General features: G+C 42.1%; 1 protein-coding gene across 10 annotated transcripts in view; it reads left to right on the forward strand.

Annotated features, from left to right (window-relative positions):
- KMT5B (lysine methyltransferase 5B) overlaps positions 1 to 16679 on the forward strand; it is a 58885-nt gene extending 42206 nt beyond the window's left edge. For 7 of the 10 annotated variants that reach the window (XM_024255386.3, XM_009246068.4, XM_024255384.3 and 4 more), the window contains 4 exons: positions 226 to 245; positions 326 to 462; positions 4325 to 4521; positions 12383 to 16679. In XM_024255386.3, coding sequence (XP_024111154.1) covers positions 226 to 245; positions 326 to 462; positions 4325 to 4521; positions 12383 to 13866 — 1838 coding nt within the window. In that variant the 3' untranslated portion in view covers positions 13867 to 16679. Of the gene's footprint in view, positions 1 to 225; positions 246 to 325; positions 463 to 4324; positions 5786 to 12382 lie in introns of those variants that run through there. The other 3 variants (XM_054525523.2, XM_054525524.2, XM_063728364.1) reach the window with 3 other exon arrangements.
- Positions 16680 to 17955: the final 1276 nt, after the last annotated feature.

Below are 17955 nucleotides of genomic sequence, written 5' to 3' on the forward strand. Positions count from 1 at the left end.
GTCAGCCTCAGTCAAATCTTTATCTTCCTTTAAAGGAGAATTTGAAATAGAAATTTTTCCACAAACTTATTAAAATAAATATATATTCCTTTAGTTGAACTTGAGACCTAAACTCCTATCAAAAGTTGTAAAGTTATATGGAAAGCTTATTTCAGATTTCTATAATTATTCATGTTTCAGATCTTATCAACAGTTAATTGACTTTATCTTTTGGACATTTTTCAGATTGCAGACCTAATTGTAAGGTAAGCATTAAAAAATTTTTCTTCAAGTATTTTGTTTTTGCTTCAGGTGTGAGTTTCTTACTGAGTTACTTTTATTTTAGTTTGTGTCAACTGGTCGAGATACAGCATGTGTGAAGGCTCTAAGAGACATTGAACCTGGAGAAGAAATTTCTTGTTATTATGGAGATGGGTTCTTTGGAGAAAATAATGAGTTCTGCGAGTGTTACACTTGCGAAAGGTAAGGTATTAAATAAAATGTTCAGCCTAAACATCTTTTGTTAACAACCTGATTATGGGGATTAAACTCACATTATCTCTTCATTGTTTAAACGCAGAAATAGTCTTTATGTTCTTTAGCATAGCGGCCGGTGCAATGTATATGAACAAAGTCAAATGCTGCACAACTATTTAAGGACACTGGAATGTCCCTAAATACATTTAAAATTTCCCTTTAAAATCGTAATATTACCAGCTAAGAGTGGGCCAGAATACAGATGTGTTTAAGGAGAGAATGGTTAATAGCTCACACACATGCACACATGCAGTGCCAGAATGGGGTTGCCGCTACTCAAAATGTCAAGTGGAGTTCACCACTGATAGTCGTCTTGCATATTATCAAGCTGTGTCTTCTGGAATTTTGGTTTCACAGTTCTTAAGAGTTGTTCCCTGATATCAGTCATTCAATAAGGAACCTCTTCTTATGTCTCATCAAGAGTCCTGGAGTCTTTACAGAAATCCCCCAAATCTTCATTGGCAGGACCACCAGTTCATATTGCTCATTATAGTGACTTCTGTATGTGAGAGCACCATAAAGGGAGCGTCACAGGCTCAGGCAGGCAAGGGCTGCAGGAAGAGTCCCCTCAAAGGCAGTACAGACCACACAGCCACAGAGCAGGAAACCTGGAGTCCATTTTGCACATCTCGCACTGTGCCAGGCACTTTACTCACACCACCTTGTTCAGTTCTCACAGATATTCATGAGAGAGCTAGGAGGTGCCCACATTGCAAGTACCAGAACATAAGTATCAGACCCCAGTCAGCCTAACTTCAGAGTCCTCATTCTTTCCACTTCATATTGCTTTTGTGGAGTTACGATCAAAGTTATTAGTGTCACTTCTCCCACTTTAAAACACCTACAAATAGTCAGCCTAGAGGTTGCAGTGGGCAGATACCCCAGTCGCCATTTCACTCCTTTCTGGATAGCCAGGGATTTCCAACTGTGTGGTGAGAGAGGACGGAGTCATAAAGTCACAGTGCTACCGTAGCCATCTCTCTCCCAGCATTGAGTGGGCTCCTTGCCATAAAGATGTGGCAGAAAACCAGTTCCTAGTGCTGCTGAATTTTTACCAGAGGGACATAAAATTTATCTTTTTCTACGTAAAAATTATTCACATGTTGGTTAGATCTTCGACCAGTCCACAGAATACCCTTTAATCTATAGTTTAATTATAGTTCAATAATTCTTCAAAATCATTTTGTAGAGGAAACAGTATAACAGTTAAGTGCCTGTCATCTGAAATCAGATTGCCTGGGTTGGAATCCTGCAACTCTGCATTTCATTAGCTATGTGATGTGTAGGGCAAGTCACTTAGCTGCTTTGTGCCTTAATTTCCCCATCTGTAAAATGGGGATAACATCAGAACCTATTTTGTAGGGTTGATGTGAAGATTAAATTTGTTATTTCCTGTAAAGCATGTAGAATAGCACACAGTTAATACACAAATATTAACTACAATAATTGGTTTCTGGTTATTTTCTCATTAGAATGTAAGCTCCATGAAGGCAGGGGCTTTTATCTGTTTCATTTTCTGCTATATCCCCAGAATACAGAACAGTACCCTGGTGCATAGTAAGTCCTTGATAAATATTTGGTAAATGAATGAATAGAGTAAATATATATAATGAAGTTTTTGGAGGTGGTCCTGAAAACACCTAACCACATACTCAGGATGCCAAACCAACACCGAAACAGCTCTTTCCCTGGTTTAGAACTGCAGGTATAGTCATTTTCCTTGAGCAGATTAGTTCTCTTTCATGAGCCGCTGTTTTCTCACTGGTGAAAATGAGGATAATCCCACCTACTCCACAGGGTTAGTGTGAGAAGTAGATAGAAACGTGTGTTAAGTCCTTTTTAAATGGAACAGCATGATGGAGAATAGTGGCCATGGCTATTGTCAGACTGTTTGAGCAGTTTGATTTCAAGATTGGCTGCATATATTCTTGAAGTTCTCATAAACACCAAATTGTTTCTGCCTTTACAGAAATTAGCTGGAAAGATGCATCTAGGAGCTCATTCCGTTATTCATTACATATTAACTGAACAGTTACTTAGTGTTAGGCCAAGTGCATGCAAGATAAACAAGACCAGCACAGTGCCAGCTGTCAGGGCAGTTCAGTGAAGGGGACACACACACTGTGCTGAGAGCCAGAGGGTAAAAGGAAGAGGCTCCGTGAAGAAGTGAGAATGGACAGAATCACGTGTGCAGAGACACTGAGTCGTGCTAGACACTCCAGGATACATTTGAAGCATGTTTCTCTGCTACACTGTACTGACAATAGTAATTGTAATATGTTCACTGACAATAGTAATTGTAATATGTTCATAAGTGCTGCACATTTTACTCTAGAAAATTTAAAGCAGAGGCCACGCACGTGTGACTCACGCCTATAATTCCAGCACTTTGGGAGGCCTAGGCAGGTGGATCACCTGAGGTCAGGAATTCGAGACCAGCCTGGCCAACATGGCAAAACCCCATCTGTACTAAAAATACAAAAATTAGCCAGGTGTGGTGGTGCGCGCCTGTAATTCCAGCTACTCAGGAGGCTGAGGCAGGAGAATCGCTTGCACCCAGGAGGCAGGGGTTGCAGTGAGCCAAGATCGCACCACTGCACTCCAGCCTGGTCGACACAGCAAGACTGTGTCTCAAAAAAAAAAAAAATTCTAATAACAATAAGCTCCTGTAAGCTTGTAAGGAAAAGACATAGTCAAATAGGAAAAAAAGGTAAAGGAAAAAGAGATGCAGAGATGCTTCACAGGAGAAAAATGGCCATAAACAAGATTAAAACAAGATTAGGTATTCATTTTCACTCATCACTTTGGCAAAAAAGAATTTTTTTTTTTTTTTTTTTTTTTTAGACAGAGTCTTGCTCTGTCTAAGTTTCGATCTCGACTCGCTGCAACCTTAACCTTCCAGGTTCACGCAATTCTTCTGCCTCAGCCTGCTGAGTAGCTGGGACTACAGGCGCCCGCCATCATGACGGGCTAACTTTTTTTTGTATTTTTAGTAGAGACAGGGTTTCACCATGTTCACCAGGATGGTCTCTTTATCTCTTGACCTCGTGATCCACCCGCCTCAGCCTCCCAAAGTGCTGGGATTACAGGTGTGAGCCACCATGCCTGGCCGACTTTGGCAAAATTTAAGGAGTACAATGTACCATTGATGAGGATGTGGAGAAGCAGGAACTCACACCATGCTAGTAGGACCATGATTTGCTCTATCCCTTTGGCAAAGTAATCTGGCAATGTTTATTAAAGGACTGGGCGTGGTGGCTCACGCCTGTAAATCCAACACTTTGGGAGACCCAGCTGGGAAGATCCCTTGAGCCCAGCAGTTGGAGACCAGCCTGGGCAACATAGTGAGACCCCATCTCTACAAAAAAAATTTAAAAATTAGCTGGTGGTGGTGGTACACGCTTATGGTCCCAGATACTCAGGATGCTGAGGTGGCACGACTTGAGCCTGAGAGGTTGAGGCTGCAGTGAGCCATGATCGTGCCACTGCATTCCAGCCTGGGCGGTAGGTGAGACCCTGTCTCAAAAAAAAAAAAAATTTTACAAGGTCCAGTAGTTTCTCATAGGCAGTTAATGATTGATAATAGTCATAACAAGTTGTTTTATTATTTTAAGTATAGATTTAAAGTTAATTTTATAATATAGATACTTAATTTCCTTTGTGAGTTCTAGTCTTGGGTTTCCAGTGGTGATTAAGGCCTCAGCAGCTCATCACATCTGTTAACCTGTAGCCAAGTACCCTCAGCAGTTTAAGCTTATTATAAGAAAGTGTGTTCTGTTTGTTTAACCTGTGCTATTTTCTCTTTCAGACGGGGAACTGGTGCTTTTAAATCCAGAGTGGGACTGCCTGCGCCTGCTCCTGTTATCAATAGCAAATATGGACTCAGAGAAACAGATAAACGTTTAAATAGGCTTAAAAAGTTAGGTGACAGCAGCAAAAATTCAGACAGTCAATCTGTCAGCTCTAACACTGATGCAGATACCACTCAGGAAAAAAACAATGCAAGTAAGTAAGGGAGATTTGATAAACATATCTTTTAAAAGTATTTTCACACAATTTGCTTTATAAAGTGTGCTTCAGTAGTTTTAAACTTTTAAATACTCAGAGAGACTGGGACTTGTGAGCTTTGGCAGCACTTCAAGGCTCTAGACATGATTTGAGTAGAGGCGCACAGTCTGTATCCCACCTCTAACTTTAGTACCGTCCTCTAGACTATTTTTCTTGAATACCTTGGTAACTGGATATGAGTTCTTCATCGTATGTTCCAAGGTCATCATATGTTTTAAACATTTTCAAGGTGTTAGAGACTGTGATGATGTCACTAGGTCCTGCAAGAAGACAAAAGGACTGAGTAGAATTATTAGACTCTATACATTCCAGTGCCTAGCCAGTTTGTTAGAAAAGATGATGGACTTGGGGAATTCATAGCTTCTGGCCTCAAGGCTTCCACCTTTTCATTGCTTGCTGACCTTTTTCAAAACGAACTGACTCAGTTCAGCAGACCACCAGTACCAGACTCAGAATTGTGATAGAGGAGCATTTTGAACAGTGCCATATTGTGACATGCTGTATTGGCTACTCCAGAAAGTAGGAGTAAAGATGGAAAGGAGAAAGAAGCAACCTCTGAGATTCCAGTGGTGTGTGGGGGCAAGATCTGATGGAAACTGAAAAAGAGAACGAAGACTAAACAAAGAGAAAGGAAAGAGAAGAAACCCTAAATGGGCAAAGGAAAGCACATCCTGTTTGTGGAGCTTTGAAATATTGGAACCATTTCTAATTGCTCCTGTTTTTCTGGGTAACACCAGTTTTCTGTAGTTGCCACTAAAGCAGTAGACTCTTAGTCTCACTTGTCTCTGAGAGAGACAGAAGTTAGAAAGTGTTGACTTGGCGATTCTGAAAGTATGCCTTTGTTGGCACTTAAATGTCCAGTGAGACTTCTTGGCACCTTAGAGCCCTCTGAGATACTGATTATTTTAGGTTCTTCTCCCTACTTTCAGATGTTTTCAGCCCAACACTGGGTGCTCTCTTCCACTACAGAGAATCCTGAAGAAAAGGGAAAGTGTTTCCCATGATGGTGAATGTCACTGCCATGAATTCCTGAATCTACCTGCTGCTGGGAGTCAGAGTCCAAGCATAACCCGTGTAGCGTAAAAGCAGTGCTGTAGCCCTATTCCAGTCTTTTTTGTTAATGTCCAGAGTGAACAACAAGAGTTAGTCAATCATTAACTGTTGACTGTTGATTCTCATAATAAATGCAGCATAACGACCATTTGTTTTCTGAGTCTGGTTCCTTGGTGAAACTGGAGACTTGTGAAGCCCATTTTATAAATGCAGACATAAAAACACTTAAAAGCCAGGCATGGTGGCACGCCTGTAGCCCCAGCTACATGGGAGGCTGAGGTGGGAGGGTCACTTGAGCCCAGGAGTTTGAGACCAGCCTGGGCAACATAGTAAGACCTGTGTCTTTTTTTTTTTTTCTTTTGAGACGGAGTCTCGCTCTGTCCCCAGGCTGGAGTGCAGTGGCGCACTCTCAGCTCACTGCAGCCTCTGCCTCCCAGGTTCAAGCGATTCTCCTGCCTCAGCCTCCCAAGTAGCTGGGATTACAGGCACGTGCCACCACATCCAGCTAATTTTTGTATTTTTAGTAGAGACGGGGTTTCATCATGTTGTCCAGGGTGGTCTCAATCTCCTGACCTCAGGTGATCCGCCTTGCCTTGGCCTCCCAAAGTGCTGGGATTATAGGCGTGAGCCACTGCACCTGGCCAGAGACCTGTGATTTTTAAACAAAAACACTTAGGTTTGTGCTGCCATCTGTATATGGAGACAGCCACAAAATTGCCCATGTTGAATGGCTATGTGACGTAGGTGTTTTATGCTTAAGTAGTAACTTTATTACTAGTGTATAGCTAGTGAACTCAATATACTACTTAGTTTAAAAGATAAGAATACAAATAATTTTTGGAAGATGTTGGGTATACTAATATTTAACTTAATATTTATTAAACCAAATATTTGGGAATATATATTAATAAACTAAATACTTACTGAAATCCTGCTAGTTCTTGAAGACATACAAAGATGTTTGAGACTTGGGCCCTTTCCTCAGGGAGCTTATGCCTTAGCTCCAGGATAAGACAGGTGCACAAGTAAGCAGAACAAACTGGAGGCACAGGCTTTCAAGTTCAGAGGGACTGAATAATCGCTTTGAGCTGGAGTCTCAGCATTACAGAAGAGAGGTGCACATTTTGCAGTGACTGCTGATATTGGGGTGCTTGGCTTATTCAAATTCCCTTTCTGCAGCATGATTGGAGCAATCCAGGGGTCAGTATGACTAACTCTGAGGTCATGGGCAGAGTGGATAGGCATGGCTCAGTGCTCTCTCTGAAGGAGCTCAAGGCTTTAGTTGTCTCTGAGACCATTGTATGTTAAGTCATGTTCACGTAAGGATTTCTTGAGTTCTTACATGCGTTCTCTTAGGCTGTATTTCTTTTGGTGTTTGTCTCAGCCATCCCCTCCACCTGTCTGAAAGAAAGGCTCTGGAAGCCACAGCCTGCAGGAAAGCCAGCACTGCCAGGCCCTCCTCCCAGGGTGGTGGGTGCACATGCTGTGTGTGTGTTTGCGGAGTGCTTTTTCTGTGTGGCTGCTCATCTTTATCCTGTGGTTCGTTTAGAATTTAGCAGCTGATAGAGGAACTGCTTTCTTTGAACACATGTATAAAGAAATATTCTGAGTAGTTGGAAGAAAAATTTTCTTCCATACAGGTGCTTTTTTGGAAAGTACCTTGAGAGCTACAGTGTGACTTTGCTTTAGCATCCAGAAGTAGAGACAACAAGGAATCCGTTTTCACAAATCCAGTCCACAGGTCTGAATTAGAATGCCAGGACTGGAGGATTCTGGTTTTTCAGGCCTCTTATGCCTCGCTGACTGGGCTGCCCCCTCTGAAGTTAGTGCTGTGATAGGGAAGGTGAGACCAGAGAGAGGCTCGCGAGCAGTCTGTGAAGATGCGGACACGGGTCTCTGCAGATGCTACAAGTCAGGACAAGCCCCAGAAGAATCGGCCAGAGGGAGAAGTTGATCTTAACTATAGAGCACCTGTCCGAGATGCAGAGGCTGGGGCAGAGGGAGAAGTTGATCTTAACTATGGAGGACCTGTCTTAGATGCAGAGGCTGGGGCGCTCCTCCTCACTCCTGCCCTGTCACTCATGTCAAGAGTTGATCTGAACAGTTTTCTGCTGAGCCTTCAGGCTGCTTCCGAGTTCTAACACCCCATTCCAGGTAGCCATTGGCAGTCTGTGCTAGTCACATCAGATGAAAGCTGCTTGTGCCAAGTAAACTCCTTGAGACCGAGGTCTTTAAAGTCCTGTCAGAGGCCTTCTGGATCCTCCAGCTCCAGAGATGCTCAGCTCTGGCCCTTGTATTATCTTAGTTCACGCTGATTCTGCATTTCCAGTGCAGCCTGAGTGCTCAGGAAGGCTTTGGTATCGGTCACAGCTGTTTTATCTGACTGGAAGTCTTGTGCCACACTGCCTTATGATTTTGAGTACACCCTGAAATGACCATAATAGCCATGCAGTGGGGCCTTTACCCGTAAGTTGAGGCCAACAGCATAGTTCTTCTGTGTATGCCTTATAGGCAGCATAAGAGTGATTTTAATGCTCAGGAAGGCCTAACAAGTCGCATCTCTGCCATTCACCAGATAGATGACCTTACGCACGCTAGTCCATGTAAGCTTGGTTTTCACATAGCTTTAATCGCATTCCCTTCCAACGGCGTTCATTAGGATGAATGTGGCCATTTTGCACAGCACCTAGCATGTAGTAATTGCTGAGAAGAATGTGTACCCCCACCTAAAATTACTGTCCAGGTCCATGCATTTGAGATTCGTCCCAGCCACTAGGGGAAGAGTCATACGAGGCATATAAGTGCCACAGCAAGCTCAAACACAGGCGCATCTGACCCCACTTAGGTCATAGTCCTTGGTTTCTTGATGGACTTTTTAAAATCATTGACTTTTAATTTGTCATCGTGGCCACTGACTTCCTCCTTTAGCCTTCACTGTCTGAAATTCTCAACCCCTGCCAGGACAGTGCAGCTTCTTTGGACAGTGAAGGACTCTTGTCACTCTCCTGGACCCTCATCTTTGTCACATTTCTCAAATTCTTTGCCTTTTTTTTTTCCTTTGATTTGATGAGCATACCTTTTGACAGGGCTTTTGATGAGATAATGCTTTTCAAACAAAATTAGAATACATTGGTAACATGTAAGTGAAATCTGTGTGTTGATGTAATACATAGCATCAAATACACACCCATTTTGTGCTCAAAAATGGAGCATTTGTGTTAGTTTAGACACAAACACATAAAAGTGCTTTGGTTTTCTGTTGTCAACAGTGAATGTTTTGGAAGGAGGGATGGGATGGGGAGAGCTGAGCCCAGAATCACCACAAAATGGGAATCATCCAACGGGTAAAAATAGGAAGTACCAAGGAAGGAGCTTCTTGGGTGCTGTGAGAAGACATAGGAAAGGCATTGCAGAGAAAGTCCCGAGAGGCTCCCTCAGAGAGGTGTTTCCTAAGCTGAGTCTTACAGGGGGATGGGAAGTTGGCCAAGTAAAGCCTATTCAAAGCAGAGGGCCTTTCAGACAGCTCTGTAGACAGAGGAGAGTTTGAGTCAAAGCTTTTCTTCATGGCGAGTACAGGCTAAGAAGAAGAGATGTGAGCACAGGTTAAAATTCTAGACTTCATTCTTAGGGCATTAGATTGCTGAAAGGTTTAAAGCCCAGAAGCTGCATGATACACTAGGAAAGTCATCCTGGCTATGTGGTGGTAAACGAATTGTTGGGAAAACAGGAGGAAAAACAAAACTGCCATAGTTCGTGCAGGAGGCTGTGGCATTTGAGACAGGGAAGAGTAGACAGATTGCAGTGACATTGCAGGGGTGGACTCCACAGCACATGGTGATTGGCTTGGTGAGGCAGTTCAGGAGAGCAGGAGTCAAGGAGGACCTCCAGCTTTCTGCTTCGGCAGCTGGGCATGTGGTGGTGATATTGACCAAGATGGAGACCTCAAAAGGGGACATCGTCAGGAGACTTGATGGTGAGTTCCATTTAGGGGCTTAGAGACAGTCGGTATTTGGTGACCTGGTTCTGTAATTTAGGAGCAAGTCTGTCCAGAGTTCGGGAACTGTCAGCCTGTAAGTAGTAATAGCCGTGAGAGAATGGGTGCTTGTCACCTGGGGCCTAGGACTACACAGACCTGAAGAAGAATAGTCTAAGGGTCCGATGAAGGAGGGTGCCAGGGATGGAGAAGGGAACCAGGAGAGTGCGCTGTCTTTGACAGCCAAGAGAAGAAAGGTTTTCTCAAGAAAAAGTGGTTATCAGTGTCACATTCAGAGAAATGAAGAAAGGGAAGGGCTGAAGAGCGTGTGCTGGGTTTGACGACAAGAAGTTATCAGATCACCAAAGGCTGTCTCATTGGAGGAGCAGGCTGGATCCAGATGGCGGGAATTGCTGTTGAGAATATGACATAGATGTGAGTGTTTTGTAAGGGTGCTTGCAGGTACGTCATGAGAGTGGAATGGAAAGAGGAGAAATCAAAGGTTGGAAACCACTAAGTTTGGTCATAAATTAGTCCTTGAGGAGGCATAGAATGAGCAAAGGATCATTGTAGCCACATCTGAGAGAGCCAAGCAAAGGGAAGCCAAGCAGTGCAGTCCTTTCTTCACTAGTGTCTTTATATTGGCAGCACGTCCACTCAGTCCACCTTGTAGGCAAGCATAAGGAAACTCTTTAGCCGAAGAGTTCCCTATTTTTTCTTATTTTGTAAATTTCTTATTTAAAAAAAATTTGCCGTCACATAGTTCTGTATAGTTCCAGTGGATAATAAATCACTCGTTCTCAAATTGAATCACATTCAAAGTTCACCACTCCTACTATTCTAAAAAGAGGCGCCACCTTGGTAGCAGCCCACATGTATAAGTATGTTCTTGGTTCAAACTGTGAATCCCTTTGCTGTGAATTCTGCTGGTTTATGTACCCTGAAGCCATTTATGAGCCAGTCTGTGCGTGCAGGACCTTCTTTGTTTTTGTTTTTCTGAGAGGAAGTTTCACTCTTGTCACCCAGGCTGGAGTACAATCGTGCGATTTTGGCTCACTGCAACCTCTGCCTCCCAGGTTCAAGTGATTCTCCTGCCTCAGCCTCCCCAGTAGCTGGGATTACAGGCACGTACCACCGTGCCCGACTAATTTTTGTATTTTTAGTAGAGACAGGGTTTCACCATATTGGCCAGGTTGGTCTCGAACTCCTGACCTCAGGTGCAGAGCCTTCTATTCTTGGTGGTTTGATATTTTTGGAATGCTTGTGATGCATTCTTGCTCCTCTCTCAATAAAAACTGAACTTATGGTAACTTACTTGCTTAGCTGGGCGGAAGGAATGGCAGTTGCCGTGGCAACCTGAGGCATGTAGAAAGCGACAGAGATTTCTCTGCAGGAACCTGGTCCTCACTTGGGTGGGCAGTGTGCCGAGCCTACCCATGTTTTATTGTTTTTATTCTCCCTGTTCTGGTGAGAGGTGGTGATGATTCGTTTTGTTATCATGGCTTCTCTAGTGAATCTGTAAATGGAGTGTTTTGATTAGGAAGAAGTTTTTCAACTGGACATGCAAGAACTAAGTAATTGAGAAACTGACTTGGTAAACTTCTATAATTAATAGTCCAGAATGCCAATACAGAGGAAAAATTAACATAGCAGAAAGTCAGTGGCAAGGTCAGAGACACTACAGGAGCAGCTTAAGCTTGAGTCACAAATGAAGCCTTTTGAGAAGCCATTCAACTTTATTCTTTACATTGACGGCACGTCTACTCGATCCACCTTGTAGGCAAGCCTCGTAAGCATAAAGAAATTCTGTAGCAAAAGAATTATCTAAATATCCTTATATTTAAAAAAATATTTTCTACCTAGTAGTTCTGTATAATTCCAGTGGATAAGAATACACTCATTCTCAAATTGAATCATATTCATCACTACTCAGGTTGTCATTACCATTAGGGTCATTGTAACCCTTTTCTATCCTGGCCTTGGAGGAAAGAAGTTGGATCTCCCTTTGTCCTGAGAGTGTGCAATTCTAGCAGCATGCATCTTCCTTCACTGTGATTGTTGGCATCGGGCCGTCACTGAAGGGACGGGGCTGAGTAAGCTTTGCAGCTCTTCTAAGTTGACAGCGCACTGGTTGCCTCTTCTGGTCCTCACGGAGTTGAAGGGGACGACTTAGAATAGTGCAGTTCTTTTTTGGTAGTGACTACTTTTCAGAGTGATAATATATGGTTCTTAGCATCTGTTTTTCTTGGTTGAAACCATTACGATAGAGTTTGTTCCTTAGAGCCCATGAGTATTCTATTTCTATTCTATGTTAATGGCCAAGTGCTGTACTTCCTTTGGGTTAATGAGTAATGGATTTTAGAAACATTTTAAATGACTAAGGAGAATCTGTGAAAGGAAAAAACCATGTTAACTTTCTTTGAAATCTTTTATGTGGGAAACTACTAAATCAGGAGAAGAAAGCGTTCGTTTGGGCCAGTGTCATGACAGATTAAGAAGCTTAGAGTGGAATCTAGGTCCCTGCTGTGAAAAGCTCCTTAACCATACAACTACTTACCTCGAAAATGAATAGATGCCCCATAAATTAGAAAAGAACTTCAAAGAGAAGCAGTGTAGGGAATGCAGGTGCGCTGGCAGAATCTGCAGCAGGAGCCGTGTTGTTGGCGTTTGTGTAATCTAAACGTGCTGTAGCTAATAGCCTGGGTTCGGGCATTCTTTTCTTGAACTCTGCTGTTACCAAGGCTTTTCACCTTTTTCTCTTTAACCTTACAGCTTCTAACCGAAAATCTTCAGTTGGCGTAAAAAAGAATAGCAAGAGCAGAACGTTAACGAGGCAATCTATGTCAAGAATTCCAGCTTCTTCCAACTCTACCTCATCTAAGCTAACTCATATAAATAATTCCAGGGTACCAAAGAAACTGAAGAAGCCTGCAAAGCCTTTACTTTCAAAGATAAAATTGAGAAATCATTGCAAGCGGCTGGAGCAAAAGAATGCTTCAAGAAAACTCGAAATGGGAAACTTAGTACTGAAAGAGCCTAAAGTAGTTCTATATAAAAATTTGCCCATTAAAAAAGATAAGGAGCCAGAGGGACCAGCCCAAGCTGCAGTTGCCAGCGGGTGCTTGACTAGACACGCGGCGAGAGAACACAGACAGAATCCTGTGAGAGGTGCTCATTCGCAGGGGGAGAGCTCGCCCTGCACCTACATAACTCGGCGGTCAGTGAGGACAAGAACAAATCTGAAGGAGGCCTCTGACATCAAGCTTGAACCAAATACGTTGGATGGCTATAAAAGCAGTATGACGGAACCTTGCCCCGACAGTGGTGAACAGCCGCAGCCAGCTCCCGTGGTGCAGGAGGAAGAACTGGCTCATGAGACTGCACAAAAGGGGGAGGCAAAGTGTCATAAGAGTGACACAGGCATGTCCAAAAAGAAGTCACGACAAGGAAAACTTGTGAAACAGTTTGCGAAAATAGAGGAATCTACTCCAGTGCACGATTCTCCTGGAAAAGACGACGCGGTACCAGATTTGATGGGGCCCCATTCTGACCAGGGTGAGCACAGTGGCACTGTGGGCGTGCCTGTGAGCTACACAGACTGTGCTCCTTCACCCGTTGGTTGTTCAGTTGTGACATCAGATAGCTTCAAAACAAAAGACAGCTTTAGAACTGCAAAAAGTAAAAAGAAGAGGCGAATCACAAGGTATGACGCACAGTTAATCCTAGAAAATAACTCTGGGATTCCCAAATTGACTCTTCGTAGGCGTCATGATAGCAGCAGCAAGACAAATGACCAAGAGAATGATGGAATGAACTCTTCAAAAATAAGCATCAAGTTAAGCAAAGACCATGACAACGATAACAATCTCTATGTAGCAAAGCTTAATAATGGATTTAACTCAGGATCAGGCAGTAGTTCTACAAAATTAAAAATCCAGCTAAAACGAGATGAGGAAAATAGGGGGTCTTATACAGAGGGGCTTCATGAAAATGGGGTGTGCTGCAGTGATCCTCTTTCTCTCTTGGAGTCTCGAATGGAGGTGGATGACTATAGTCAGTATGAGGAAGAAAGTACAGATGATTCCTCCTCTTCTGAGGGCGATGAAGAGGAGGATGACTATGATGATGACTTTGAAGACGATTTTATTCCTCTTCCTCCAGCTAAGCGCTTGAGGTTAATAGTTGGAAAAGACTCTATAGATATTGACATTTCTTCAAGGAGAAGAGAAGATCAGTCTTTAAGGCTTAATGCCTAAGCTCTTGGTCTTAACTTGACCTGGGATAACTACTTTAAAGAAATAAAAAATTCCAGTCAATTATTCCTCAACTGAAAGTTTAGTGGCAGCACTTCTTGTCCCTTCACTTATCAGCATACTATTGTAGAAAGTGTACAGCATACTGACTCAATTCTTAAGTCTGATTTGTGCAAATTTTTATCGTACTTTTTAAATAGCCTTCTTACGTGCAATTCTGAGTTAGAGGTAAAGCCCTGTTGTACAATAAAGGCTCAAGCAAAATTGTACAGCGACAGCAACTTTCCACACAGGACGTTGAAAACAGTAATGTGGCTACACAGTTTTTTTTTAACTGTAAGAGCATCAGCTGGCTCTTTAATATATGACTAAACAATAATTTAAAACAAATCATAGTAGCAGCATATTAAGGGTTTCTAGTATGCTAATATCACCAGCAATGATCTTTGGCTTTTTGATTTATTTGCTAGATGTTTCCCCCTTGGAGTTTTGTCAGTTTCACACTGTTTGCTGGCCCAGGTGTACTGTTTGTGGCCTTTGTTAATATCGCAAACCATTGGTTGGAAGTCAGATTGGTTTCTTAAAAAAAAAAAAAAAATACAATAACATACGTGACAGCTCACTTTTCAGTTCATTATATGTACGAGGGTAGCAGTGTGTGGGATGAGGTTCGATACAGCGTATTTATTGCTTGTCATGTAAATTAAAAACCTTGTATTTAACTCTTTTCAATCCTTTTAGATAAAATTGTTCTTTGCAAGAATGATTGGTGCTTATTTTTTCAAAAATTTGCTGTGAACAACGTGATGACAACAAGCAACATTTATCTAATGAACTACAGCTATCTTAATTTGGTTCTTCAAGTTTTCTGTTGCACTTGTAAAATGCTACAAGGAATATTAAAAAAAAATCTATTCACTTTAACTTATAATAGTTTATGAAATAAAAACATGAGTCACAGCTTTTGTTCTGTGGTAACCTATAAAAAAAGTTTGTCTTTGAGATTCAATGTAAAGAACTGAAAACAATGTATATGTTGTAAATATTTGTGTGTTGTGAGAAATTTTTGTCATAAGAAATTAAAAGAACTTACCAGGAAGGTTTTTAAGTTTAGAAATATTCATGCCAATAAAATAGGAAATTATAAATATATAGTTTTAAGCACTGCATCAGTGGGAGTTCTTGGCTTATGTTAGTTTATTATGAAAATATCAAAATTTTTTTGACTATATTATCAGTTAAAAAGTCAGATTTGTTTTTTGAAGCACTTTGAGAAATTAATTTTAATTAACTTAATGAGCAAATTTTTATTACTACTTTACATTCAATACCAGGTTCTTTTCATTTCTCTGGATTATTTTGCAAATCATTGGACAGAGAATTTGGGAATATAAATCTGTAACAGGTGTTTGACACCAGTAGGTCTCTTTATTTCTGGGAAATGTGTGCATGTGCTTTCTGATACACAGTGTTCCTAAGTCAACATCAATTTAGGGGGTTTGTATAGTGTCTATAGGAAAGTAGCCCATGTCTTGAAATATGGAAAGGAATCTGAAGGTCATGAAAAGTCCAGTGGAGAAAATCTCAATACTTACTGTTACTACTAGTTGATTCCTACTAGTTTCCAGGTTTGGGGGGATATTGTTTAAATGACGCTCCTTAAGACTGTTGATTGCCCATAGGTTCCAATAGAAATTAAGACTCATGAACATTTTTAGAAAGTAGATTGTTTTCTCCTGGTTCTCTAAGGAACTACTTCTGCAGTCTTACATAGTCTCATCCTTGTTTGTTGTGGTGCAGTGGAACTCCTCAGGCATTTGGAAAGCATGTGGTAGACCTCCTTCCACACCCACCCACGCCCCACTTCGCTGCGTCTGGAGGTCTTCACCAATGAAGTAGGGCAGCCCACACAGCCTCTCAGGAGCACCTGTCCAAGGCACCCGGAGCACTTTGCAGAGCACATCCAGCCCTCATGGGGTCCCCGCATAGAAATGTGAACCCCTGCCACTGAGGAAGATGAAGGTAGACCCTGTGTCTGGAGGTGCTGGAGGGCAGTGGGTCATCTCTTGTATTCCCACCTTAGTTCGGGGGGTTTTGAAGAGGTTCAGAGACTAAATCTTAAACCTTATTTGAATACCAACAATAGCTGTTTTGGGAATTTCGATCTTAAAAAGTGACAAAACACATTTCCCATTTTTCTTCATTTTTCAGCTGAATTTTAGTAACTTATTTATGATGTTTTAATTTTATCATGGCCTCCTCTTTGGAGGCTGACCTTCCCATGGGTCTCAAAAGCAGTGACATTTGGTAGTAAATCACTGCCTCTCAGGAGTCGGTATGCACAAGCACTCAGCAGCCACTGTTGATGCCTTCTAGGGAAACCTAATTTCCGTTGGTAAAGGTAGGGGCCTCGGAACTCTTCTGGATCTGCTGTAGAACTTCACCGTGTGGAATGGTGACATCCACACACCGTTGACCAGTTTGGAAGAGGTTGCATTCAATAAAACTCTTAGCTTGAGCTTATGCAATGATTGGTTAAGATTTTGGCATTGTAAGAATTAGGAGATGATCATAGAAATATATGTAAAGTATTCAATTTTCAATCATTTTCAAATTACTGTTATAAATTGTTTTTGCTGAGTTGTAATACTTTTGAGATACAATGTATTCCTTGTACTGAAAGAATGAAAAAGGACTTTTTCAGCATTTGAGGTAAGTTCTTTAACGTTTCATTAAAAACATTTTTTACAAATATTTTGTACATGCACTTGCAGTATTGAGGTTAATCATTTTAATAAATTCGGAAATTAAAACAATTTGGCCGGTGTTCACTGTATCTGAAAAAAAAAAAAAAAAAAGATCAAAGTGGTGACTTTCTCCACAAAATTTTCATGTGAAACAATTTGTAAAATCAGTTTCTAAAGCTTTTCAATACCTGTGAGTGTTGAGTTCTCTGGGCCCTGGTCTCTTGTGTCTGGTGCCACTCACTTTTAAGAGAAGAGAGGGTAAACATTCATTCTTCTTTTAGTAGGGAGACTAAACTACGTACCTTCCTAGTCCTTGAACCCAAGAAATGTTTGCCCTCAATATGGAGCACAATGACACTGAAGGCTTTTGCAACCCAAATGCATTAATAGTTCCTGATTACTTGGAGTTGTTTTTTTCCCCCCTCACCGTATTGGTCAAAGTTAGCATACTCATGACTGGCCTGGGTCCTTTTTTGTCCCATTTACTGTAGAAATATGACTGTACAGGAGGGAGAAAACCTGAATTTGCCCAGCTCTGCAACATCTGAGTATCCCTGAGCAAGCTGCTTAATCTCCACATCTCTTTCCTAGCACCTAGCACCATTCTGTGTCGGAGGTCAGTGTGGATGCCTGGTCCCGCCGTCAGTTAAGTTTCTGGTTGAGCTGCATTCACTCCTGAGGATAGTCTGGGTGAGTGCTGCACACACTGGACTAGTCAAGTATTGATTATTGATTTTTCCTAATTGATTGAAGTATCCACCCAAACTTGGGTTCCCAGTATAGAAAAAGGCTAAGCATGGCATGTCCGTTAAGTACTTAGGAGTCTTATTCAGCATCTCAGGTTTTCTCTCTACTCTTCCAATAGCCAATGGCAGCTAACTTCCTGGGAGCCCTTGTGTGACTCGTTTCTCAAATGTCAACTTTCTGTCACTGACCTGCTGCACCGTCGCGTACTCTGCTGCAGAACCCGGTCACACCCAGAGCAGAGTACAAGCAAGTTGCCAGCTCCAGGGCACTCCTGTGACTATGGCACGTGTGACCCTCGCGTGCAAGGGAAGGTGAGGTCTCCAGCCTCCTACTCCCTCCCTGATGTCCTAGAGGACATGGGCATTACTTGTGTTTGCTAATGATAGAGCCCAGGGGAAAAGGGAATTTATTGATTTAGAGACGGAGTCTCACTCTGTTGCCAGGCTGGAGTGCAGTGGCACAATCTTGACTCTCTGCAACCTCCACCTCCCAGGTTCAAGCGGTTCTCCTGCCTCAGCCTCCCAAGTAGCTGGGACTACAGGCGCCCGCCACCATGCTGGGTTAATGTTTGTATTTTTGGTAGAGATGGAGTTTAACC

Source organism: Pongo abelii, chromosome 9 (assembly GCF_028885655.2).
Source record: "Pongo abelii isolate AG06213 chromosome 9, NHGRI_mPonAbe1-v2.0_pri, whole genome shotgun sequence".
Classification (NCBI taxonomy): domain Eukaryota; kingdom Metazoa; phylum Chordata; class Mammalia; order Primates; family Hominidae; genus Pongo; species Pongo abelii.